This window comes from Leopardus geoffroyi, chromosome C2 (assembly GCF_018350155.1).
Source record: "Leopardus geoffroyi isolate Oge1 chromosome C2, O.geoffroyi_Oge1_pat1.0, whole genome shotgun sequence".
In the NCBI taxonomy this organism is placed as follows: Eukaryota; Metazoa; Chordata; class Mammalia; order Carnivora; family Felidae; genus Leopardus; species Leopardus geoffroyi.
This window is the reverse complement of record NC_059333.1, coordinates 151009554-151035474: the sequence shown is the minus strand read 5'-3', so window position 1 is coordinate 151035474 and position 25921 is coordinate 151009554. Positions and strand designations below refer to the sequence as shown.

Here is a 25921-nt window from a genome sequence, read left to right as displayed (position 1 = left end):
AAACTCGTTGTAAATATCAAAAATGTCTTGAATATTATAATATTTTATTCTTGATCAAATCCGTATATGATGAGTCATGAATGCAAATGATTTTGCATAAATGCTTCTCTTGTTAATCAAAATAGCATGTTCATACATTTGAAAAATAAGTATATGTGGCTTTAAGATCTATGTAAAATTATAGGTGAATAATTTGATATTTGTAATGATTTTTAAAATATTGAGTATTTTAAGAGAAGTAAATGAGCAAAACAGACCAGACAGAAGAAATTGGCAAAGTGGTCAAAGAACTATCATCAAAAAGAAGATAGTCCCCATGATCTTGCCAATAAAATCCATTAATCGTTCATGGTACCAATTACTCCCATATGATTTAGCATTAAAAAATTAAAGGTATACAAGTCCACTTTATTTATTTAAAAACTTTGAGTCTAACCCAAAAATCACATACCACCAAAAATTTGCATACTATCTCACTGGTTGATAAATATTCAAAAATTCTTAATATGTTAACAAAATGTTTCCAGCTGCATATTAAAATAATAATTTACAGTGGCCAAGTAGGATTTTGTCTAGGAATGTAATCACATCAATTTTAGGAAACCTGTTAATACTTTTCATTATATTCACAGATCAAAGGGGGAAAACATAATTATTTTGATAAATTCCTAGATTGGCGTTTAACATGTAGTAGGAAATTCATGAACACTCGTAAGTATTGAGTGAAAAATAGTTGATAAATTGGAAGATAAAAACTCAACAGTAATGACCCTTTTGAGTCTCGCTGGTCTCTTTAGGAATTTGACGAAAACTATATGCTGCTCTCCATAAACCTGTAAAGAATGAAAAGGATTTGGATAGAGTCCCAGGATGAGTCTCACTCACTTATGCATCAAGTAACAGGAATACAGAGCCCAGGCCCAGCTGTGGACCTGATGTGTCCCATCAGCCAGCTGCAGCCCATCTCAGCCATGGTCTAGAAGCCCCTGGAGAACACTGACCTAGACAATTGCACATATGCGGTTAGGAATGTGGAAGGTCCAGGAGTCCATCAGAGAAGTTCAAACATCCTGTTGGAGCAAAACCAGTCCGAGCCTGGACACGTTGGAGATGGCAAAAGTAACAGTTTGACTTTACCTGCCTCACCCCTCCCCCAGGGTGGCGCATGGCCCATGATGTTTCCCATGGGGGAAAGTAAGAGCATGTGAGTGAGCACCCCGCCTCCCCAGCTGTGCAGGACACTACCAAAGAGGTCAGTTTCTCGCTTGCCCCATCCAGAATACTGAGTCATAAGCTACATGAGTAGGGCTGGCGAGAAGCTACAGGAACAGCAGCCAGGGCTCAGAATGTATCAGATGGACTCAGATCCTGTTAACTGCATCATGGACTCCTTCTAGAGTCCTGCCCACCACTAGGACACCTCATCCACAGGCTCCCCAGCAAGGATACCCCCAGTGGCTGCGGTGAGAGCAAGATTTGCCAGATGGCTAGTGAGCACGCACACAAAGCAGAACTGAACCTGTGAGCACGGGAGAGGCCATAGACTTGATAACAGCACTGCCCTTTGGAAAGCAAAAGGCACTCAGCCTGGTGCACTGCAGAATTGAGAGAAGGCATACAAGTTCAAGAATTCTGCCTCAGGAGGGAGGAAGAAGTGTAGAGCAGGAGTATCCATAGAAGGTCTGAGAAAGCCCCAGAATCCCTAGTAAAGCTGCTGGAAGGTATTTCTCTCCTGAAGTCAGCCAGTAAAGACTGGAGGAGGTGACTGCTACTTCAAATGCAAAGACAGCAACACGACTTAAAGGAACATGGACAATCAAGGAAACGTGATGCCACCAAAGGATCAAAATAATCTTTCAGTAACTGACCCCAAAGAAATGGATATCTGTGATTTACCTGATAAGGAATTCAAAACAGCTTTTTATTTATTTATTTATTTATTTATTTATTTATTTAGAGAAAGAGAAAGCACATGCAAGTGGGGAGCAGAAGGAGAGAGAGAATCCCAAGCAGGCTGTATGCTCAGCACAGAGCCCGATTCAGGGCTCAATCCCATTACCCTGGGATCATGCCCTGAGCAAAAATCAAGAGTCAGACGCTCAACTGACTAAACCACCCAGGCACCCCAAAACAGCTTTTAAAAGGAAGCTCAATGAGCTATGAGAAAATACAGAAAGTTAATTCAACAAAAGTAGGAAAACAGTGCATAAAACAAAATGAGAAGTTTAACAAAGAGGCAGAAATCATAAGAAAGAACCAAACAGAAAATCTGGAGCTGAAGAACACAATGAATGAAATGAAAGCTGCAGTAGAGAATATCAAGGGCAGAATGGACCAAGCAGAGGAAAGAATATGTGAAGTAGAAGACAGGATCTTGGAAATTATCCAGCCAGGGAAAAACAAAGGAAAAAGAACGAAAAAGAGTGAAGAGAGCCTATGAACTATGGGATACTATCAAGAGAAGCAATCTGTGAATTACTAGAGACCAAGAAGGAGAAGAGAGGGAGAAAGGGCAAAAAGCTTATTTAAAAAAATAATGGTTGAGAACTTCCCAAATCTGAGGAGAGATTTGACCATCCAAGTTCATGAAGCTCGTAAGTCCCCAAAAAGGTCAAAAATATTTTCTCCGAGGCACATCATAATAAAACTAACAAAAATAAAGGACCAAAAGAGAATCCCAAAAACAGCAGGAGAAAAGAAACTTATCACTTATAAGGGAATCTTCATAAGGCTATCAGCAGATTTCTCAGCAGAAACCTTACAGGCCAAGATGGAGTAGAATGAGGTACTCAAAATGCTGAAAGAAAAAGAAAATAAAAGAAAAAAGAGAAGAGAAAAGAAAAAGGGCACCTGGGTGGCTTAGTCTGTTAAATATCGAACTCTTGATTTTGGCTAAGGTCACGATCTCAGAGTGGAGAGATCAAGCCCCACATTGGGCTCCATGCTGGTCATGAAGCCTACTTAGGAGTCTCTCTCTCCCTCCCCCACTGCCCATCCCCCTCCTAAAAAGTGCTGGAAAAAAAAAAAAACCCTGCCAACCAAGAATACTTTAACTGGCAAAGCTTTCCTTCAGAAATGAAGTAGAGATAAAGACATTCATTCCCAAACAAAAGCTGAGAGAGTTCAGCAACACTAGACCTGCCCTACAAGAAGTGCTGAAAGTTCTTCAAGCTGAAATGAAAATTCACTAATTAATAATATGAATGAATTAAAATATACAACACACTGATAAAGGTAAATACATAGTCAAATTCAGAATACTCTGATACTGTAATATGGTAGTGTCTTAACCACTTAATGCTAGTAGAAAGACTAAGGACAAAAATATTAAAATTAACTTATAGCTACAATGATTTGCTAATGAATACACAATATAAATATAAAAAGAGGTAAATTGTGACATCAAAAACATAAAGGGGGAGAATAGAGGGTAGTTTTGCATGCCATTGAAGTTAGGTTGTTATCAGCATAAAGTAGACTGCTATATCTAGAAGATGTTTTGTGTAAGCCTTATGATATAAAGCAAAATCTATAGTAGAGACACAAAAGATAAAGAGATGGGAGTCAAGGCATACCATGACAGAACATCATCAATTCCCAAAGGAAAACAGCAAGAGAGGAAGAAAGGAACAAGAGAACAACAAAACAGCTAGAAACCAGTTAATAAGATACATTCATTAGTCCTTATCTGTGAATAGTTACTCTACATGTAAGTAGATTAAATTCACCAATCGAGACACAACTGCACACTGCCTACAAAGGACTCACTTCAGCTTTAAGAACACACATAGGCTTGAAGTAAAGGGATGGAAAAAGATGTCCCATGAAAATGGAAACCAAAAGAGAATAGAGGTAGCTGTAATTATATCAGACAAAATAGACTTTAACTCAAATGCTATAATAAGAGGCAATGTCATTCTAGAATGATAAAGGATTCAATTCATTAAAAGCATATAAATTCATAAACATATATGCACCCAGTATTGGAGCATTTAAATATATTAAGCAAATACAAACAGGTCTGATGAGAGAAATAAATAACAATACAATAAGAGTAGGGGAGAGACAGAAAATCAATAAGGAAAGGTTGGATTGAACTATACTTTAGACCAAATGGACATTTGCACCATTCCATCCAATAGCAGCAGAACACACATTTTTTTCAAGCTTACATGGGGCATTCTTCAGGACAGAACATATGTTAGGTCACAAAACAAGTCTTAACAAATTTAAAAAGGTTGATATCATACTAAATTTCTTTTACAGCCACAGTGGTATAAAACTAAAAATCAATAACAGGAGGAAAACAGGAAAATTCACAAATATGTGGAAATTACACAACGCACTCCAAAAAAAATCAGTGGGTCAAAAAAGAAATCAAAAGGGAAATTAAAAAAGCCACTTCAAACAAATGAAAATGGAAACTAAATATACCAAAACTTATGGGATTTGGCAAAAGCAATTCAAAGAGGGACGTTTATAGTGTTAAATGCCTACGTTAAAAAAGAAAGATCTCAATAAACAACCTAACTTTATACTTCAAGGAACTAGAAAAAGAAGAACAAACTAAGACCAAAGCTAGCAGAAGATAAGGAAATAACAAAGAACAGAGCAGAAATAAATGAAATAGAGTCCAGAAGGCAATAGAAAAGATCAGTGAGGGGTAGCTGGGTGGTGCAGTTTGTTGAGCGTCCAACTCTTGAATTCAGCTCAGGTCATAAGCTCATGGTTCATGGGACTGAGGCCTGCATCAAGGTCCATATTGACAGCCCAGAGCCTTCTTGGGATTCTCTTTCTTCTGTCTGTCTCTGCTCTTAACCCAACTCATGTGTGCTCTTTCTCTCTCTCTTTCAAAAAATAAACATTACAAAAAAAGAAAAGAAAAGATCAATGAAATTAGAGCTTGTTTTGTGGGTAAAATCAAAATAGACAAAGCTTTAGCTAGACTAAGAAAAGGGAGAAAAGACTCAAGTCAAATCATAAATGAAAGAGGAGACATAACAACCTATATCACAGAAATACAAAATACCATGAGAGAATATTATGAACAATTATATGCCAACAAATTGGATAACCTAGAAAAAAATGAATGAATTCCCAGGAATACAGAACCTACCAAAACTGAATCATGAAGAAAAATCATGAGTCATCATAGGAAATCTAAATAGCCAATAATGAGTACTGAATCAGTAATCAAAAGCCTCCTAACACAGAAGAGCCCAGGACCAGATGGCACAGTGGTTCATTCTACCAAACATTTAAAGAAGAATTAATGCCAATCCTTCTTAAACTCTTGCAAAAACTTAAGAAGAGGGAGTACTCCCAAAGTGATTTCATGAGGTCAGCATTACCCTTTTACCATAGGCAGATAAGGACACTATAAACTACAGGCCAATACCCCTGATGAATAGAGATGCAAATATTCTCAACAAAATATTAGCAAACTGAATTCAACAACACATTAAAGAATCCTACACCATGATCAAGTGAGATTTATCCCTGGGATGCAAAGGTGGTTCAACATATGGAAACCATTAAATATAATATACTACATTAATATAATGAAGGATAAAACCTTGATCCTCTCCGTAGATACAGAAAAAGCATTTGACCAAATTCATCACCATTTCATGATAAAAACCCTCAACAAATTGTGTGTAAAAGGAACATACCTCGACATACCTCAGGGATGAGAAGCCACAGCTAACATCATACTCAGTGGTGAAAAACTGGAAGCTTTTCCTCTTTTACAAAGGGGCCCACTCTTACCACTCCTTTTCTATATATTACATGAAGTCCTATCCAGAATGATCAGGTAGGAAAAAGAAATAAAATGCATTCAATTTGGAAAGGAAGAAGTAATATTGTCATTGTTTTCAAGTGATATGAGCTTATATAGAGAAAACCCTAAACACTCCACCAAAAAACTGTTGGCACTAACAAAAGAATTCTGTAGATTTGTGGGATACAAAATCAACATACAGAAGTCAGTTGTGTTTTTAAATACTAACAAAGAAACATCTGTAAAAGAAATAAAATCATCTCATTCATATTAGCATCAAAAACAATAAAGTGCTTAGGAAGAAATTTAACCAACTAAGTGAAGGATCTGTACTCTGAAAATTATGACTTTGATGAAAGAAATTGAAGATGACGCAAACAAATGGAAAAATACCCCATGTGCATGGATCAGAAGAATTAATAGTTAAAATGTTCATACAATGCAAATCAATTTATAGAATCAATGCAGTCCCCATCAAAATTTTATCAAAATTCCAATAACGTTTTTCACAGAAATGGAACAAACAATCCTAAAATTTCTGTGAAACCACAAAAGACCCCAAATAGCCAAAGCAGTTCTGAGAAAAAGGAACAAAGCTGGAGGCATTGCACTTCTTGATTTCAGACTATGCTTCAAAGCCAGAGATGTGAAAATAGTATGGTACTAGCATAAGCAGAAACATACAGGTCAATGACACGGAATCACGAGCCCAGAAATAAACCCTCAAATACTCAACTAGGAGTACGGAATGGTAAAAGGATAGACTCCAATAAACAATATGGGGGTTGGGGCGCCTGGGTGGCACAGTCGGTTAAGCGGCCGACTTCAGCCAGGTCACGTTCTCGCGGTCCGTGAGTTCGAGCCCCGCGTCGGGCTCTGGGCTGATGGCTCAGAGCCTGGAGCCGGTTTCCAATTCTGTGTCTCCCTCTCTCTCTGCCCCTCCCCCGTTCATGCTCTGTCTCTCTCTGTCCCAAAAATAAATAAACGTTGAAAAAAAAAAATATGGGGAAACTGGATAACCTCATGCAAAAGAATGAAAATGATCCCCTGTCTTATACTACTCACAAAAATTAACCTGAAATGAATCAAAGACTGAAACTCTAAAACACCTCAAGAAACAGAGGGAAAAATTTCCTTGACATTAGCATGGCAATGATATGACAATACAGCACCAAAAGCACAAGTGACAAAATAATAAGGAACTACATCAGACTAAACAGTTCTTGCGTAACAAAAGAAACAGTCAACAAAAGGAAAAGGCAACCTACAGAATGAGAGAAAATATTTGTAAACTGTCTATGTGATAAGGGTTAATATCCAAAATATATAAGGAACTCATACAATTCAACAGCAAAAAAAAAAAAAAAAAGTGCAAAACAACCTAATTTAAAAGTGGGCAGAGGAATTCAATAGACATTTTTCCAAAGAAGACCTACAAATGACCAAGAGGTAGGTGCATAAAAAGAACCCTTAACATCACCAGTCATCAGGGACATCCAAATCAATACCACGTTGATATATCACCTCACACCTGTGAGAATGGCTGTCATCAAAAAGATAGGAGAAAACAAGTGTTGGTGAGGATGTGGAGAAAAGGGAACCCTTGTGTATACAGTTGGTGGGAATGTAAATTCATACAGCCATTGTGGAAAACAGTATAGAGGTTCAACTACCATATGGTCCAGTCATCCAACTTCTGAGCATTTATCAGAAGGAAATGAAATTGGGATCTGGGAAAGATATCAGCCCTCCCGTGTTTATGGCAGCATTATCCAGTAGCCAAGGTATGGGAACAATCTAAGTATCCATCTACAGATGAATGGATAGAGAAAATGTGGCATATAGGTACAATGGAGTATTATTCAGCCATGAGGAATAAGGAAATCTTGCAATTTGTGACAAACTTGAGAGTGTTATGCTAAGTGACATAAGTCAGAGAAAAATAAATACTGTATGATCTTACGTGTGAAATCTAAAAAAGCTGAACTCATAGAAACCAAGAGTAGAATGGTGGTTTCCAGGGTCTGTGGGATGGATGGAATGGGGAAATGTTGGTCAAAGAGTACAAACTTCCAGTTATAAGATGAATAAGTCCTGAGAATCATACAGTGTGGTGACTATAGTTAACAATACTGTATTATATACTTAAAAGTTGCTAAGAGTAAACCTTAAATGTTCTCACTATACACCAAGAAAAAAAAAAGGATTATATGAGATGATTGAGGTAGTCACTAACCCTATTATGGTAATTCATTCAAAATATATAAGTGTATCAAATCCTGTTATACACCTTAAATTTACACAATGTTCTGTCTCAATTATATCTCAATAATTCTGGAGGGAAAAGACATGTTGATTTTTCACAAACCATAAAATTAAAGGACAAATAACTGGAAAGACATATTGCTTAAATATATAATGGGCAAATAATTAATAGCCTCAGAATGCTAATAGATAAAAGGGCAATGCATGTAAGCAGGCAATTCACCAAAAAGAGGAAGGAAGGAAGGAAGGAAGGAAGGAAGGAAGGAAGGAAGGAAGGAGAAAGAACATGAATGACCAATAAGCATGTGAAAAAAATATCTCACTTCATCTGTATTTCAACTGTATTCAATACAACACCTAGCCCAGAACTTAGCGTATGGTTTGCACATTCATCTTTCCCGTTCAACAAGTGCACAGTGAGGCTCTGAGAAGACAGCCATGAACAGGGCAAAGCTCATCATTCGTTTAGACAAGCAACAGAAATGCAAATTGAAATAACGAAATGTCACTTTGCCTAACAAATTGGACGATTAAAAAGAACGATGACCAAAGTCGGTAAGAGCTCAGGGAAACAGCCAGTCTAATAGACACAAAATAGTAGGGGCACATGTTAGCACAGTGGTAACTGGGTAGCTCTGAGCAATCAAAGGGGGCATAGCATTCGATCCAGCAATTAATTGTACTTTCCATGCTTTATCCTACAGAAAAACTGAACAAGCAGCCAAGGGTATATCAGCGCAGTTCACCAAGCATCGCATTATTCTTGTAGGGAAACAATGACCTTACTGTCCAACAATAAGGGATTCGGGAGAATGGAGGGGGATGGGGTCCAGAAAACAGATGGGCATCAGCACTGGAATAGCAGACAGATTTGGTCCAGACACAAGGAAGTGCATAAATTTGATGTCAGGAAGTTGGAGAAGTCTTATGTTCTGGGTTTTTCTCCCACTCTCTGAACTAGAAGGCAAGTCTGTCTTCTGAAGGTGAGGGGGTATTGGAATTGAAGTTTCAAGGTTTGAAACAGCTCTAGCATAGAAAGGGAAAGGAAACAGTGTGGGCAAATAGGAAGGGTCCCCACACGGCAAGGAAGGCCTGGGTGAGATCAGTGACCACAAACATTTACCCGAGACATAAAGAGCAAGTAACCTTGAGCAAAATAAATGCAAAATAAAAATCCATTCTATTTGAAGAAAAGGCCTGTTAGTAGCAGGTGTATTCATAAATCCACATCATTCAGCAAAATTACATAGGACAACTCAAGTGTCAATTCTAGGATTTACATTACAACTCTTCATATCAAGTGTTGCTAATTTAACCATTAATTTGCAGTGAAATTTGTGGATGAATCTCAACCCAAGTTTCGGAGTTGGGGAGAGCAAATAAAATGGAAACAAATTATATATATATATATATATATATATATATATATATATATACACACACACACACACACATATATATGATATATAACAATTATATATATAACATACATATAAATATAACATATATATAATATATAACAATTATATATATAATGTGTATATATATATATATATACATATATATATATATAAACTTAAAACTTAAGAAGACTGAAGGTCTCCAGGAAACCTAGCAGTCTGATGGAAGAAAAGATAATGTTAGAGAATTCTTCCAAAATTAGCGTAGAAGTTTAATGTTGGTCAAATCAACATCTGAACCAGATGTTTTTTAACTTTTCAAATGGATTCAAAAATCATCTGATAGGGGCGCCTGGGTGGCGCAGTTGGTTAAGCGTTCCGACTTCAGCCAGTCACGATCTCGCGGTCCGTGGGTTCGAGCCCCGTGTCGGGCTCTGGGCTGATGGCTCAGAGCCTGGAGCCTGTTTCCGATTCTGTGTCTCCCTCTCTCTCTGCCCCTCCCCCGTTCATGCTCTGTCTCTCTCTGTCCCAAAAATGAATAAACGTTGAAAAAAAAATTTAAAAAAAAATCATCTGATAGGGAAGAAAGTCAAGAATAGTTGAGAAATATTTAGAAAAACTAATGAAGATGACCCCTGTATTAAGATATTACAGTATGCTTTAAAGGCACAGTAATTAGGGGTGACTCAGTTGGTTAAGCATCCAACTCTTGACCTCAGCTCAGTTCATGATCTCAGCATCATGAGTTCAAGCCCTGCATTGGGCTCTGTGCTGGGTTTGAAGCCTACTTTAAAAAAAAAATTAAAAGGGCACCCGGGTGGCTCAGTCAGTTAAGCATCCGACTCTTGGTTTCATCTCAGGTTATGATCTCACAGTTCATGGGTTCGAGCCCCACATCAGGCTCTGTGCTGATGGCACAGAGCCTGCTTGGGATTCTCTCTCTCCCTCTCTTTCTGCCCCTCCCCTGCTTGTGCTCTCTCTCTCTGTCAAAATAAATACATAAACTTAAAAAAAAAAAAACAAAGTCCTAGTAAGTAAATTTGTGAGATAGTGATCCAAGATACAATGAAATAGTCCAGAAGTACAGTCTAGAATATATTAAAATTTAACTCACCATTTATCTCATGATTCCCACCCACCTGTCACCCCTGTTTGGAAAAAGAACACTTTCTAATGAATGGTGTTGGGACAAACATTCACTTGTTATTTGGAAGAGGGGAAGATGTAGCGGGAGAAGAACGTCCTTAATTTTCCCTCCGATGAAGGAATGAATGAATTTTGCCTCCAATGAATCTTCCTGGTCTGCAGGCCCAACAGTACTTACGGGAGACAATAAAGAAAGATTAAAGCTCTGGAGTCTGAATCCCTGTTCATTTGCCATTTATCCAACAAATAATGGCTGAACTATTCCAAGAGCTGCAGTACAGCAGGGATAAGAGCGAAAAGTCCCCCGACTCGTGGAATTTACCTTCTACTGGAGGAGACAGTTGAGAAAGATGTAAACAGGTTGAGGGCAAGGTGTCAAATAGAGATAAGAGCTCAAAAGAAGGTTAAGCAGGGCAGTGATGGAGGGAGTTGGGAGGAAGGGGGGTCCTAGAAGGTCTTTCCAGACACCATTCTGGCCAAGTGTCCCCTGGATCGAGATCTGAAGGGCAAGACAGAAGAAGGCAGGCAAAGATCGAAAGGAAGCACTTTCCAGGCAGAGGAACACAAGCAAAGCCATACTTTGGAAATGATCTGGACAACTTTAAGGAACAGATTAAAGAGCCACGGTGGCCCGAGCACCGTGGCAAAGGGGAGGGCAGTGAGGGAAGGTGACAGAGGGCCAGGCGGGGAACTTCTGCTTTGACATAGGGAACACCTGGGAAGGTGTCAGCAGAAGTGACAAGGAGGACCTTACATTTACCAAGATCACCCAGGCTGTCGTGTGCCACCTCCGTCCCCAGTGAACGTGGAAGGTGGTTTCACGTCCCACTAAGCTTCTGTAGATGTGAGCGTGTTCCTGGGCAGCACCCTGGCTACCGCCAGCAGTGGAGAAATGTTTCCAATCAGGATCAGGAACTAATTTTTTTTAAGTTTTTATGTATTTATTTTGAGAAAGAGGGAACAAGCTAGGGAGGGGAAGAGAGAGAGGGAGAGAGAGAGAATCCCAAGCCATTTCTGCACCGTCAGCACAGAGCCTGGTACGGGGCTTGAACCCACAAACCGTGAGATCACGGCCTGAGCCTACACTAAGAGTCAGCCGCTTAACTGACTGAGCCACCCAGGTGCCCAGGAACTATTTTTCTTTCTTTTTTTTTTTTTTTTAATGTTTATGTATTTGAGAGAGAGAGAGAGAGAGAGAGCATGAGCAGGGGAGGGGGCAAGAAAATGCCCTCAGGAAAACATGCAGACCAGTGAGTTTAATTCTGGAACAAAAATGCAGATAGCACATTTTCAAAAACTCGTTTCTGTAATCACCATTAAAAAAGGAAACCTTGGGGCACCTGGGTGTCTCCCGTGAGTTAAGCATCTGACTCTTGGTTTTGGCTTAGCTCAGGATCTCACGGTTGTGAGATCGAGCCCTGTATCAGGCGCTCTCTCCCCCTCCGCCCCTCCCCCACTCGTTCACACGCTCACTCAGTCTCTCTTTCTCAGAAAAAAAAGAAAATATTTCTTTCTTTCATAAATGGCCTTGGCCATGAAAACCAAGATGATTTAAGAACCTAAACATTCCTAAGAGGTCAGTGCTCTAATCTCTGTTACGGTTCGTAGCTTCATTTTATTACACATGCTAATGTATTAGGTTTGTGCTCCAATTTCTTTCTACAATTCTGTGTCACCCACTTTCATCAAATCACTTCAGGGACATGAGTCTGTTCATGGAGAATGTATTTTGACGGGTTGTAGAGGCATCGCCAGAGCGCCTTCTGTTTTATGAGAGCTGAAACGTATTTGCATTTAATTTTTCTAGCAGATTTCTGTCAACTATTTAAGAGGACATATGGAGTTTCTTTTCTTACCTTTGAACAGGGAAAAAAAATACATGAAATCGGGGCTTTTGGACAAATTTCCTTGCTTCCTCTGGTTGTCTGATGGAAGCATTTTGTAAAGCCAAGAAAGCACCTGTAATATGGGACAGAAAAGTAATGAGGAGACCGTCAAGTCTGGACCACACTTAGAGCAGATTTCCTTATAGACCGCGTTCCTTCCCCCTGAGTGTCCTTGGTGCCCCGGTCCTAGTGGGTTCAGTAAGGCTCAGAACTAGAGCTTGTCACCAGGGAGATCTCAAGCTCTGTTGTGTGGCTTGTGGTTGGTGTGGCCAAATTCTTACGGATGTCAACCAGTCAAGGGTGCGAAACATTCCGAGAGCTCTCACATGCCCTTCTCTTGCTGATCTGTTATTCCCTGACCTGATTATTCAATACGATTCAGTTCCACCATCACTTCCTACAGACCGTTGGGTCCCAGGAGTTATGCGCATGGAGGAGGTGCTATGACAGGTGGGAAGGAGCATGGGCTTGGGAGACCAGTCTCTGGGTTCAAATCCCGGCTCTGCGTCTGCTTCACTGAGCCATAGTTTCTTCATCTCTAAAGATGGGATTAAAACATCAACCGTGTCCAGTTGTTGTGAGGGCTAAATGCAGTGACGAGAAGCCCGGAGTCACAATGGCACCGGATGAACCCACACTAGCTCTGAGTTGGCCGCCTTCTTTCTTCTTCTGTTCCCTCCTAGAGGGGTCTCGGGAACAGCATTCGGCAGGGGCCCATATGTGTTTGATGCGCCGTGAGCTCCTGAAGGGCTTTTCTGTGCTGCATGGGAGCCCCCCTTTGTGCTCAAACCGGTCCCTAGAAGGGCCCTGTTAAAAGGTTCTTTCCTCCGATACCTGGGATGTCTGCCGTCCTGTGAGCCCCTTGAGGAACACTCACGTATCACAGGGCTGAAGGGAGACCTGGAGGGCTGCACACTCCCACCATCTTCCCTTTTTTGCCAAAGCCAGCTCTGGAGGTTGTGTCCCACCAGTCTGCTCAGGACACTTGACATCAAAAATAATAGATTCAAAATAAAGACTAAGTAGATGACCTGGAGCTTTTCCATCCCGGCCGTTGGTAATCACAGCCTCTCGGATTATCAGAAAGGAGCTTTGGGGCGCCTGGTTGGCTCCGGCGGTTAAGCGACGGCCTCTTGATTTCAACTCCGGTCATGATCTCACAGTTGGTGAGATTGAGCCCCGCATCGGGCTCCACGCTGACAGCTCGGAGCCTGCTTGGGATTCCCTCTCCCCCTCTCTTTCTCTGCTTCTCTCTCCCTCTCTCTCTCTCTCTCCCTCCCTCAAAATAAGTAAACTTAAAAAAGAAGGAGTTTTGAAATATTACATTGTCCCTTATTCCAAGAGCCCAGTGAACTGTTCTTTCTCTGCCGGGATCTAAATCTCCTTACTGGCGTCAGTTTGCACCCACTCCCTCCACTGGGATTACAGCCTGTCCTGCCGTGTCCCTCCCCACCCTGCAGCCACAGCATGCTCTCAGCTGTCTTTCCAGAAAACTGCTCACCACCTACTCCCACGCAGCTGCCCCACCCCGGGGCCCCGGTGACCTTGGATTCCAGCGGCAGTAATAGTTTCCGACGCTTTTCTCTGCCACGGGTCCTCCCCAGCCCTAAATCTGTGCCTCCTCTGCCGGTCAGAACCGCCTTCCTGAAGCCTAAGCCTCTTGTGCGGCGTGGGAGGAACCTGGCTTTGAAATCGGGCGGGTCTGGGTGCAAAGCCGACTCCTGACGAGCAAACCCCCCTCTAAGGCCCATCTCCTCGTCTGTGAGATGTGATCAGAACACCTGCCTCAGAGGGCGCTCAGGAAAGTTCGGGGAGGCAAGGCCAGTCCAGTGCTTGTCCCAGAGCTTGGCATGCAGTCAGTGCTCAGGAAATGCCAGCTCTTGAGAACAGCAGCAGCGAGGACCCGCGGTGGCGCCTGATTGCCGGGAGCACAAAACTCAAACTCCTGAGCTTGGCGTTCGGGGCACTGCCCTGCCCCCGCCTCCCTCCTGTTTGTCATCTGCACGCCCCAGGCTGTGCCCTCCAGCCTCCGAGGCCGGTGCCCTTCCAGCTGAGGCCGGAAGCCCAACTTCGCGGTTTCTTCACCTCTTTCTTGTGCCTCCAGACCAACGCCAAAGTCACATACCGGCATGGCCTCTGCAGGTCTGCAGCCTGTGGCTCACAGGCAGGGTAGGGCCTCCCCTCTGCTACCTGCTGTCGGTCTTCGTGTCCTTCCCTCTCTGCTCTCTGAGGACAGGGACCACGGCTTACTCACCTCTGCATCCCCTGCAGGGCTCCACGCCAGGGCCCTGGCACAGAGGAGACTCTTCCCGAAGGCTTTGCATTAAGTTAGTGCCGGTGAGAAACAGCAGACAATGTTTGAGGACCTGATTCGTTCAGTTTCCCAGCTAGGCAATGACATACCTTGTTTTTGTTGCATCAGCAGTACATATGGTTCAGTCTGCTTGCAGTCAGAGGGAGATACAGGGTCGGGGTTATTATGTGTGAGTGCCCAGGGCAGGGGGGGGGGGGGCTGTCCGAATGTCCATGTCAGGTCACCTACTGTCGTTGCTTAGGATAGACCTTCTATATTGTGATATTATGTTCTCTTTTTTTAATTTTTTTAATGTTTATTCATTTTCGAGAGAGAGAGAGACAGAGCGTGAGTGGGGGAGGGTCAGAGAGAGAGGGAGACACAGAATCCGAAACAGGCTCCAGGCTCTGAGCCATCAGCACAGAGCCCCACGCGGGGCTCGAACTCACGGACCGCGAGATCATGACCTGAGCCGAAGTCGGCCGCGTAACCGACGGAGCCACCCAGGCGCCCCAAGTTATCTCTTCTTTATGAAATTGTGGTAATGGTGGTAGACAATACTAGATTACAGTGTTGTTGTTGTTTTGTTTTTTTAAGGTATTCTTAGTTGACGAGGAAAAAAACTGGCAAACGGAGAGCAGCAAAGTTTAACTTTTTTCAGGAAAGAACAATAAAAAAACATTCTTCAAAACACCTCGTAGGCAGGGAAAGATGCTTCGAGAGCGTGGCACATAATGGAAGGCGCGTAAGCCAGGCAGTAACGGGCCCATCTAGAGCCAGTGGGGCAGTTGGGCGAGGGGAGGAGGGGCGGCTCACAGCTCTGGCCCCAGACACTTTGTGGACACTACATATGCTGTCTGATTTAATCTCAGAAGCCCCTTGAGCTGGATGCTATTATCTCCATTTTGGGATGGAGGCTCAGAGAGGTTAAGCTATTTGCCCAAAGTGTCACAGACAGTGTAACCTGAATTTCCCAAGCCTCGTGGTCTGGTGTGTGCAATGGGGAGGTCACATTAGCATCAATCCTCAATAGGAAGCCGCAGGACCACAGCACCTACACCCACCGCCTCCCTCCGTCATCTGGGGGAAGCTCGGAAAGGTTCTCCCAAGTGTGAGTGGACAGCCCCCTCTCACGGGCCTGCCTGGGGGCCTCACTAATATCTAGGGAGGACAGCAGTGCCCCCAGAGGACAGGTCTCACCAGGCCTCTGCTGCCCACATGCCTTCTCACAGAGGGGCTCCAGGCCAGCCAGATCCAGGCCAATTTACGACTTCCTTGCGCCCTTCCCTTTGCCCTCCTGGGCCCTTTGCTCTAGAAAACACACTTGCGAATCAAATCTTACAGCTGTGTTGGTATATAGATTAATATATTAATATTATGTATCAAAACATGCTCCCGGGCCTAAGAGTTCTCTTTTATCTTCTGATTTTAAAGCATTTGTATAGGCTTCTAAAAGAACGATGAGCTGTAGGCTCGACACCTGCTGAGCCCAGTGGGCAAGGAGGCCCTTTGCAAGACCCTGGCCACTGACCATCCCTGTCTCATGGAGTGACCCACGGACCTCAAAGCGTACCGCCTGCCTCCGTATCTCACAAACACCCTGGTGTCGCTGTCCTTTCGGCTTCTACCAATTTAGCTTTTCTGCTCCTATGACGGGACTCAGAGCAGTTCCCAAGCTAGAAAAATTCCTCCTCTGCCCCAGATACCTGTACATATAACTTAATCCTCAAAGCTTCCCCCCGCCCCCGACCTTGTATTTGATGAGATCATCGTAAGACTCACATCAAGTCAAAGAAATAGACACCCCAGGCCTCTGTCACACCCCAGTTCATCACACACAGCCAGCCATGGGGTCTGTTCTGGCCCAGCCGAGGCAGGCAGACACGTGCATGCACATGGGTAGAACTGGGGCCAGAATCAGCCGTCTGGCATCCACAGTTCCCTCTGGATTAAGCCAGGCATTTCACGCACCCCCGCTCTTTGCATGTTGGCAAGCTTGGGGTATTCTGGTAAGGAACATTCCTGTCTGTTCCAGCTTGAAATGAGTCTGCATTTCTTTGTCCAGCATAAAGCTTTGAAATGAATGATGACGCCGGAAAAAAAAAAAAAAAAAAATCTCAGGAGAGTTTGCAAGGGTTGCTAATAAGCAAGAATAGCTAATGGTTAGGATGGAAACCGTCTTTTCCGTAGAACTCCACAGACTCAGAATCTCCTCCTGGCAACACCCTGCAGTCTGCATGCCTTTGGAAAGCAGTTTCTAAGGAAGAGTAAATGGAGGAGGAATTTGTTCCAGAACATGTTTTATCTGAATAGGGAGTGTGTGGGGACAGGAGGGAGAAATCACTAAGGCTAATCTCTGCAGTCCCTAGTGAGAGAAGAAGCATGCTGGGGTTTACGACTTGGGTCCTGACCTGCTCTTCTGCCATTGAAATGGCCCCCGTGGCAGGACCCCCGCCTTCGAGCGGTATGTAACCTTCTGAAAGGTCTGCATCGGTCCTCTTGTAGGTTACAGGCGGACAGGAAACAGGAGTCTTTGTTGAGGTTGCTTGTTCTGCTGCTGCTGTGAGCGATCGAGGGCACCGGAGAGCTTCTCATCACCCTCTCGGTACCCCGAGTGTAGACTGTTTGTTTCGGCCCCAGAGGTAGCAAAGTCGGCATGATGGATGCGATGTTCCATATGAAGTCCCCATGAAGTTATGCAAAGTCATGCTGGCCCACGCAAGCATTCTATTTTTTTTTTATTTTTTTAATGTTTATTTATTTATTTTTGAGAAAGAGAGGGGAGAGAGAGAATGAGCAGGGGAGGGCCAGAGAGAGACACAGAATCCAAAGCAGGCTCCAGGCTCTGAGCTGTCAGCACAGAGCCCGACGCGGGGCTTGAACCCATGAGCCGTGAGATCATGACCTGAGCCGAAGTCGGACCCTTAACCGACCGAGCCATCCGGGGGCCCCACACACAAGCATTTTCAATGGGAATCGCACGGGTATCTGGTGCCTGATACAATTTGCCATTTAACTTGTATCTCTTTGACAGCTGGGAGGTTGAATTTGTTACTGCGTGGACGTTTTCATTCTGTCATCTGTGGGGCCTTGGCCCCAAGTGTCAGTGAGGCCACCTTCCCGTTTGGTAGTTGTCCCTACTCTGTGGGCTAATGTCCACACTTTCCCCTCTCCCTACTTGATCCCATGAAACTGTCACACTGGACCCATCTTATAATTGCTATCTGGAGTACTATCAGCTACCGCAGTAGCTCCCTTTGGGCTCTCCAATTGTGTTCTGTTGGTGCCATTCAGCTCGGCTCTCTGGGGCTAAGAGCAATAAAGCAGAGGGTCCTTTACCTCTTCACTTCTCCCACACACGGGGCTCCCTGCCAGCACCCCGGTCCACACCAGCTTTTCATCTGAACAAGATCCCGTCCAGTGCTAAATCTAGCTTTATTTAACGTAACTGTACAAGGTGCTTTCTACTTTTAACTCTGGACCGGGCAGGGAGCGGGACATTTACATAACAAGTCCGTGTCAGCCCTGCACCAAATCTTCTGGTCTCCTTAATTGGACCAGCGAGTAAACCAAGGAGCAGGGAGGCTTGGAGCCCCGCTCCTGCCATGTGGCTAATTAAATCCCAGGTATCTTAACTTCCAGTCCACGCACTGTTCGCACCCACCCCCATGTCCAAGCAAAAAGCCCCGTCAGCCCTTTGTAGTGGACAAGTAGACCTGATTTCCTGCCAGGGTTAATGGTTTCCAGTTTGCACTTGCCCACAGAGAGCTCACCACCAGACAGAGGGCAGTGGTCCCGCTGACTGGCTCACCAACCAGAGAGATCTTGTCCAGTTTTCATATTCTTTCTTTCTTTCTTCCTTCCTTCCTTCCTTCCTTTCTTTCTTTCTTTATTTATTTATTTTTGACCACTTCCCCAGCTGGCGGCTAGTTCGCTTCTGAACTTTCCCGGGGCTTCCCCCAGACCACAGATCTTCCCATTAAAGCTGTGGTTGCTGTCCTCGGACCGGCCGCCGGGGACCCCACGCTCTGACTCAGCGGCACATGCAGATGGCCTTCAGGGGACAGGAAAGTATGTCTGCACGTCCAGTGGCGGGGGTAGGACTAGAGGCGTGCCTCGAGGGCAGGGACTTCATCCACTGTCCACTGCTTGATCCCAGCACCTAGAGCAGAGCCTGCCCACCACAGACCACCCCCAATGAAATAGGTAGGGTGAGCCATGTGGGGACTGCAGAGACCTGGGAAGTGCATGTCTCAAGGAAGGCATTCTCATCAAAAAACAAAACCCAAAAGCATGCCCCTGGGCAATGTTTGGCTTCCAGCATGCAACCCCTGTGGCTGAATAAACAACACTGTTTATGGATGGAATGGAACAGTGGCCGCCAAGCAACACGGATGCCCAGCTTTGACGCGATATGTTCAGTCGGAGTCAGGATGCAGATAACCCTTCCTGGCGAAGCACCTCTTAAACCCTTCCCATCAATAACCCTGGCCCTTGAGTGACCCTGCGTCCACCGGGGACGTGTGTCCATCTGCACACTTTTCCCTCCTACTGTGCTGTGGTCCTTTTTTCTTCTTCGGAGTCTCCTAGTCATACGTTTTTCTTTTCAAGCAACTGTACAAGGACACCTCTTCTACCAAAGAGGGGGCAGAGCTGCTAAACACGAGCTCACATGCTAAGAGCAGGGCAGCGCGTCTGCTTTCGTACCTACAACGTTGCCTCTTCTGAAACGGACGCGAGCCAACAGTGGTATAGCCGTGTCGTGCCAAAGTCATGCCGAGCCCCGTTCATCCTCGCCTTGTGCCACGGCAAGTCCCAGCGTCCCAGAAAGTGGCGGGGTAGCCCCTGCAAGTCCCTCCTCAGATAAAGAGTTGGCACTGGCTGCTGGCCCTATTCTACTGGGTCTGTGTACTGTCCCTTCCTTTCCCTTCTCCTGACACCGCAGACCGAATTGCTTGGGTTCATAGCAAATCCCTTAAACCGAAAGGAGTGTGGCTGTGGGGTCAGGCAAGCAGCTGTTGTGGAGTGGACGGGCTAGATGGGGGGCCCTCTTATCACAGGCGCCCTAACCCTACAAAAATTTGACAGATAGGAGACCGTGTGCATGGAAGGCCAGAGCCAGTTTCTAGACTGTGGACTCACTGATTTGTCACTCAAACACTTTGATTCCCTAGTGAATTGGGAAGGGTATCAAAACATCCTCTGGGGTGCCCGGGTGGCTCAGTCGGTTAAGCATTCAACTTCAGCTCAGGTCACGATCTCACCGTCTGTGAGTTCGAGCCCCACATCGGGCTCTGTGCTGACAGCTCGGAGCCTGGAGCCTGCTTCGGATTCTGTGTCTCTCTCTCTGCCCCTCTCCTGCTCACACTCTTTCTTTCGCCCTCAAAAGTAAATAAACATTAAAATTTTTTTTAAAAAATCCTCCAGCAAAACAAAACCTGCAGTAGCATCATCTGCTTGGAGGAACAGGCTTTGCAAAATCGAGCCATAGCTGCCATGAACATTTTGGCCAGGATACGTGAGTCAGAAGGGTACCTTAGAAGGTACCAAAGGGATTAAAATCCCAGATTTTCTTGAAACACTTTACTGGTAAATGGTAAACACACACACACACACACGTGCATCCGCAATATTTTGAGTTCCAATTTACAAACCCTTCGATAGGATAAATAAACTTGATCATAGGTGGATGCCATTACTATCAAGAAACATTGATCTCCAGCTTATAATGATGTTCTATGTCCTGATGAACTCGAAGATGCAGATAATTCTTGGTGGTTGAAGTGCCTCTGCTCCATCAATGACTTTGGCCCAGATCCTGATTGTAATTTTCAGCCATGAGTGTAAAAGCAGGAACTGACTTACGTCGGTGAGGAATCTTTTCAGCCACAGATAACAGAAAAAGAAGTGGGGTAGGAGAACATCAGCTAGATCTCTTCACTGGGTTAGGAAAACAGGAGCTTTGCTAGGGACCCCCTCAGCAGGCTTTCCTGTCGGGCTCACTGGGCAGAACTGTGTCACATGCCTGCCCCTGGCTACAGAGGGGTGGGCAATGGAGTGCTCTGTCCCGCCTCTGTGGTAGAGGAGAGCAAGGGAGAATGGGCTTGAGAAGAGGTGTGTGTGAGCTAACACACGGGGGGCTACCGAACCCTGCAGGGAGACTCGTCCACTCTCATTCCACACATGACAAAACAGAGTTCCAGAGGCACGAAGTCACTTGGTCGAGATCCCAGCGCCAGATGAAGGGAGAACCAGATCTGGAGCCCAGGTCTCTTAACAGCCAGTCCAGACCTACCAGACCACACCATGGATGTGGTTTGACAGAGTCGGTGACTGACGTTCTGTTGAGGACATAGAATGCCATGCAAACAGTGAGGTGATGCGTCTAAAACCACCAGCAGTGGGCCGAAGATGTGGTAGCCTCGGCTTGAGGTCTCCTTCCTTCTCGAGGGATCAAATAACCCGGTGTGAGTCCCAGAAGCGAGGCCGTGTCAAATCAGGCCTCCTCCAGGCGCCTTCCTGCTGTGTAGATTTTTTTTTAGCTTCTCGTTCCTTCGGCACAGCGATGTTTATGTGTGTTATGATGGAATAAGTCTCATGATGAGCGCCAGATAATGTGGAATTCCCTTGTCATTGTTAATGTGCTGTTCTTGTCTTCTGTCCCCTTCTGTTATTGGGCCAAACAGAAGTATTCTGCTGTTTCTCTCTGCAACATCTCCACAGAAGTCCTGAAAGTCATCAACGCCACCGAGGAGCTGATAGCAGAGTCCGCAGGGCCCTGGGAGTTCCCACCTGTCCCTCCCGACAGAGAGAAGGGGACATTTCCTCTTGGGACAGACCAAGTGAGACTGGATGAACAGCTGACTTCTCTGGAAGAAAACGTAAGCCGGTGTGGGTGTTCCCCGTCTCGGGCAAACGTGAGAAGACACTGATGACGTTGTGACCCGTCACAGACAGTGCAAGGACACATGCACGCCACACAACGTAGCAAGTATATCCTCAGGGAGGGTGTCAGGCCGGGTCCTCCAGAAGCGGACCCTGAGGAGAGGATAGGCTTGCAGGCGATTTCTTTCGGAAGTGCTCCCCCAGGGAGGCTCATCAGGGAGCGGGGAAGGACTGGGGAAAGCTAAGAGGTCAAGCAAAGGTGTGACCTTAGACCAAGAGTCGTTTGACCTGTAGGGAGCCCTGGGGTGTTAGCTGCATCTCAGGGTTGTCTTGACGTGAGCCAAAGGAACTGGCTTTTTCTACCCAGCCAGCAGGCACTTAGGTCTCTTGGCAAGCAAGCCAAATGTAGACACTTCTGTCTACACTAGCCCCAGGCGGTCTGGTGTGTAGGGCTGAGCGGGTGGGAACCCAGGCACACTGAAGCTGGGGGGGTGGGGCGATGCAGAAACTACAAAAGGGCCCCGGGAGGATCCAGGTGGAGCACTGCCAGTGCCACTGCAGGGCAAGGGCGTGGTTGCCCACGGAACTTAGGTCACAAGTGGTCTGCCCAGCTTACAGGTCTGTTTGCCAGTAGGGCGTTTTTCTAGCCTCCCTCGGGAGGAAAGGATGGCGGGAACAGATTCTTCCATATAAGTATCCCCACTCATCGCCGAGCGTTTTCAGAAATGTCTGATGAGAATTTGCCAACACTTCAGACGAGGGGGTGACACAGAGAGATCTGGAACATTAGCCCCTTGGGCCACACTCACCATCACCAGCTGGCAGAGTCCTGCCCATGAATCAGATACCAAATGAAGTCAGGTGGTTCCATCTTTCCACACCCAGCAAGAACCAACCCTGATTTTGGGGTGCTGTCAGGAATGCAGCTCCCAGAAATCAGGACCGGTTGGTAGAGGCAATTTTTGCAGAAAGTTGCAACAACGACAAATCAGAATGCCTCCAGGTTAAAAAAAAAAAAAAAATGCTGATAGTCGCTTTATCTCAAAAGGTAAAGACCCTCTCCCTCTGAATTCCCATAAAACCTGAGCAGAGGTCTTTCTGCCAGTTAACGTCACTTGGCTGCCCTTTCTGTCCACTCGTCTATCCCCATTAGATCGGCACCACTTACATTTTGGGTTCGATAATTCTCTGTTGGCGGGGAGGGCGTCCTGTACGGTTGAGCATGTCCAGCACCCCAGCACCTCCCCACGAGATGCTGGTAACAGCACCCTCCTAACTGTGACCATCAAAATGTCTCCAGATGTTGCCAAACATCAGAGAGGGAGATGCACGGAGGTGCAGTCGCCCCCAGATTAGGAATCAGGTGTATAAATCCCTGAAGACCAGGGTCCTGCACATCACGAGCTCCAGCCCTTGCCCAGAGCCTGACACAGAGGTGCTCAAAGAATGTGGTTACCAGATAGAAGATTCAGATGAATGAAGTCTTCTTTTTTTTTTTTTTTTTTTTTCCGGAAGAAATGTTTTGCTTCTGATGCGTCGGGCCTCTGTTCTTTAAATACGTCTATAATACGGTTCTTTCAGTGCTGATGGTCCTACAGTGGCCATAATCCCCTGGACACATAGAAGTGAAAGTCAAGATACGGTTCACCAGGCAAGGGGCGTGGGTTTTTGTTTGTTCGTTTGTTTGTTTTACAAGGTATTGTATTTAAAAAAAAAAAAATACAGTGCGTGAAATGTTCAGATTTGAATGACAACCGTGGGTTCCCGTGGCACACACTTAAAGCGAAGACAGCCTGCCCTTTTTGCCCCCCAAGGGAGATATCGTGGGGGGTTTCATTTTGTAACGTCCTTTTATTACACGCTGTGTCTCCTTTCCTGGGGTTCCTTAACACTTTCAGTTCAAAACACATCCACTTAGCCGCCGATGTAAGAGGTCCCAAACCCCAGCAGGGACTGCGTTGCAGGCCGCCGTCTGTAGTGCACCTCACCCCTGCCCAGCGTCTGTAGTTTACTTCACCCCTGCGCGGTCCTGGGAGATGCCTCTCCTGGTCCCCAAGAGTTAACTGCCTCTTCCTCCTGCTCCCTTCCCCCCGTCCAGCTCTCCAAACTGCACCTCAGAAGAAACTCCATAGCTGTTCCTTTGAATTCTCTGGGTTTTGAGTCAGAGAAGGGATGGCTGTTTTCTTTATCTCTTTAGAGACAGAGATCACAGCCCTGGGCGGGTCTGGCTCTGCGGTTTCCAGGATGGAATTCAGCGGAGCAGCAGAAGGGCAGGGAGATTCTTAAACCAGCCTCTGGGTGCAGTGATTTAATTAAACTGGGGCTTTTGTCTGTGTTCTAAAGAGCGGCTCCCACGTTCCTCGTTTTCTCGCTGCCTGGCTCCTTTGTGCTCAGGGATGGGGACTGTCAGAAATAGCAACGGGGACACCTCTTGTCACCTTCTGAACATTGGCCACCGCAGACCAGCCCGGGGACTCAGAAATGAAAGAGAACATTGGCTCGAGAATGTTTCACCTTCAAAAATACTTCTGAAGGTTTCAGAGCTGCCTCCGATAACAAAAAAATGTTCACACGGCGAATCTCCTGTTTTCACAAGGTGCCTTGTTAATCCACTTAATTAGAGTAGGGCTTGGGGACTTCAGAATTCCCTTAGTCTCTCTGTGTTGACACTTCTCACCTGCTGCCTGGCTGGGCACTGTGAAATCAGCTCTTGGCTCCCTTGCAGGCAGGGGGATCCTCGGGCCAATCCCAGCCTCCCCTGTGCACGACGGGGAGCTCAGTCCCTTGGATTGCGTGCCTGCGTCTCTTGTGTTTGAAGCTCTCGCTGACAGCTGTGGGTTGTAGGGTTCCATGGTACCTGCAGGGACTTGGCTGGGAAAGGCAAGTTTCGGGAAGGGACTACAATCTGAAGTGTGGGTAAGGTCCAGGGATGCTGCAGCCCCCAGGGAGTAGCTGTCGGCGGGGAGGCGGGGAGGCGGGCAAGCGGTCACCACCCCTGGGCAGGGGATTCCAGGGAGAGCTGGAGCCTGGGGGATCGCCCCCTAGTGGGAGCTGTCACCAAGAAGCCCACACAGAGAGGGAGCAGGGGAAGGGAGACTAACTTCTTTCTCCTCCTGCCTTTGATCTCCTGCTGGTGTCTCCCCACAAGGGGGCCTGGGTGATGAGGTCCACACAGGGCAGCCTGAGAACAGAGTGGGGCAGAGAAGAGTGGAAAATGGATCTAGGAGTCCACAGGAGAACGGGCATGACCATTCTCAGACCTGTGGTGTGAGCAGTAGGGACCCACAGAGGCCATCTTGTGGATCTATGCAGGGTTATGAATAGGAGGGATGAGTCAGCTGCCTCACCCCTCCACTGCCACCATTTGAGGAACTCCCAGACAGCCTGGGGCACCCCGTAATTCCCAGCACAGAGGCAGTAGAGGGACAGTCCCAACTTCCCTTTTCGCACTACCCCGTAACTTTTGGCAACACCAAATCCGTCGCGTAGGTAGTGGCTGGAGACACCGGGGGACTTCCCCTTGAGGGGCCCCAGCTCTGCCACGGAATCCGGGACCGGGCAGAGGGTGTTGTCGGTCCTCCTCCTCGAGGCTCTCGGGTACCCCTACAGCACCGGAGAGGTTGTGGCCCTGGAGATGGTCCTGGCTCATCAGGTGCTCCTCTGCCCTCGAGAGCAAGCAAAGAATTGCTATCGGTTCCTGTCTAGCCTTAGTTCTCTAGAATGTGTTTCATGGAAGGTAAGTCTGACGAGATGCGATAAGACCAAATCAGTTCGATCAATCCGTATAGTGTCTTTCTAGGATCGTTGAGATACGGATTAGCACGTTAAAGACTCCAAGAAGTCCTGCAGCAAAGAAATATGTTTCATTCTCTTCATCCTACAGGCTTTGACCACAAGGCCTCTTGAGACCAAAGTTAGGTCAAGTCCCTCCTTCATGAAACACCTGTTCTCGTCCCCTGACCCACTTTGAGAAGGGCGTTTTGAACCAGGAGCCAGTCCATGGGGTCATGGGCATCAGTGGCTGGAGCTTGGAGAAGACACAGATTGCACAAACATGGGAGCCTTGGTTCTCGCCAAAAGTGGGCCTTTAATCAGCCAGCAATTCCAGGGTCATGGTTTTCAAATGGGTTGTTTTTTTGTTGGTTTGGTTTTTTTTTTTTAAGATTAGAATAACATTTCCACTGCTATAGAATGTTAACGTTTGTTATTTTAGCCCCAGCAACAGAGCCAAAGTCATGTTGATCTATAACCACAGTAACTCTAG

General features: G+C 45.7%; 1 protein-coding gene across 5 annotated transcripts in view; it reads left to right on the top strand.

Moving 5' to 3' along the window:
• The window catches only part of LOC123575777 (myosin VIIA and Rab interacting protein), a 372974-nt gene that overhangs the window by 327778 nt on the left and 19275 nt on the right, over positions 1-25921 (top strand). For all 5 annotated transcript variants that reach the window (XM_045436470.1, XM_045436473.1, XM_045436469.1 and 2 more), the window contains one exon: positions 21459-21653. In XM_045436470.1, the coding sequence (XP_045292426.1) occupies positions 21459-21653 (195 nt within the window). The remainder of the gene's footprint in view (positions 1-21458; positions 21654-25921) is intronic.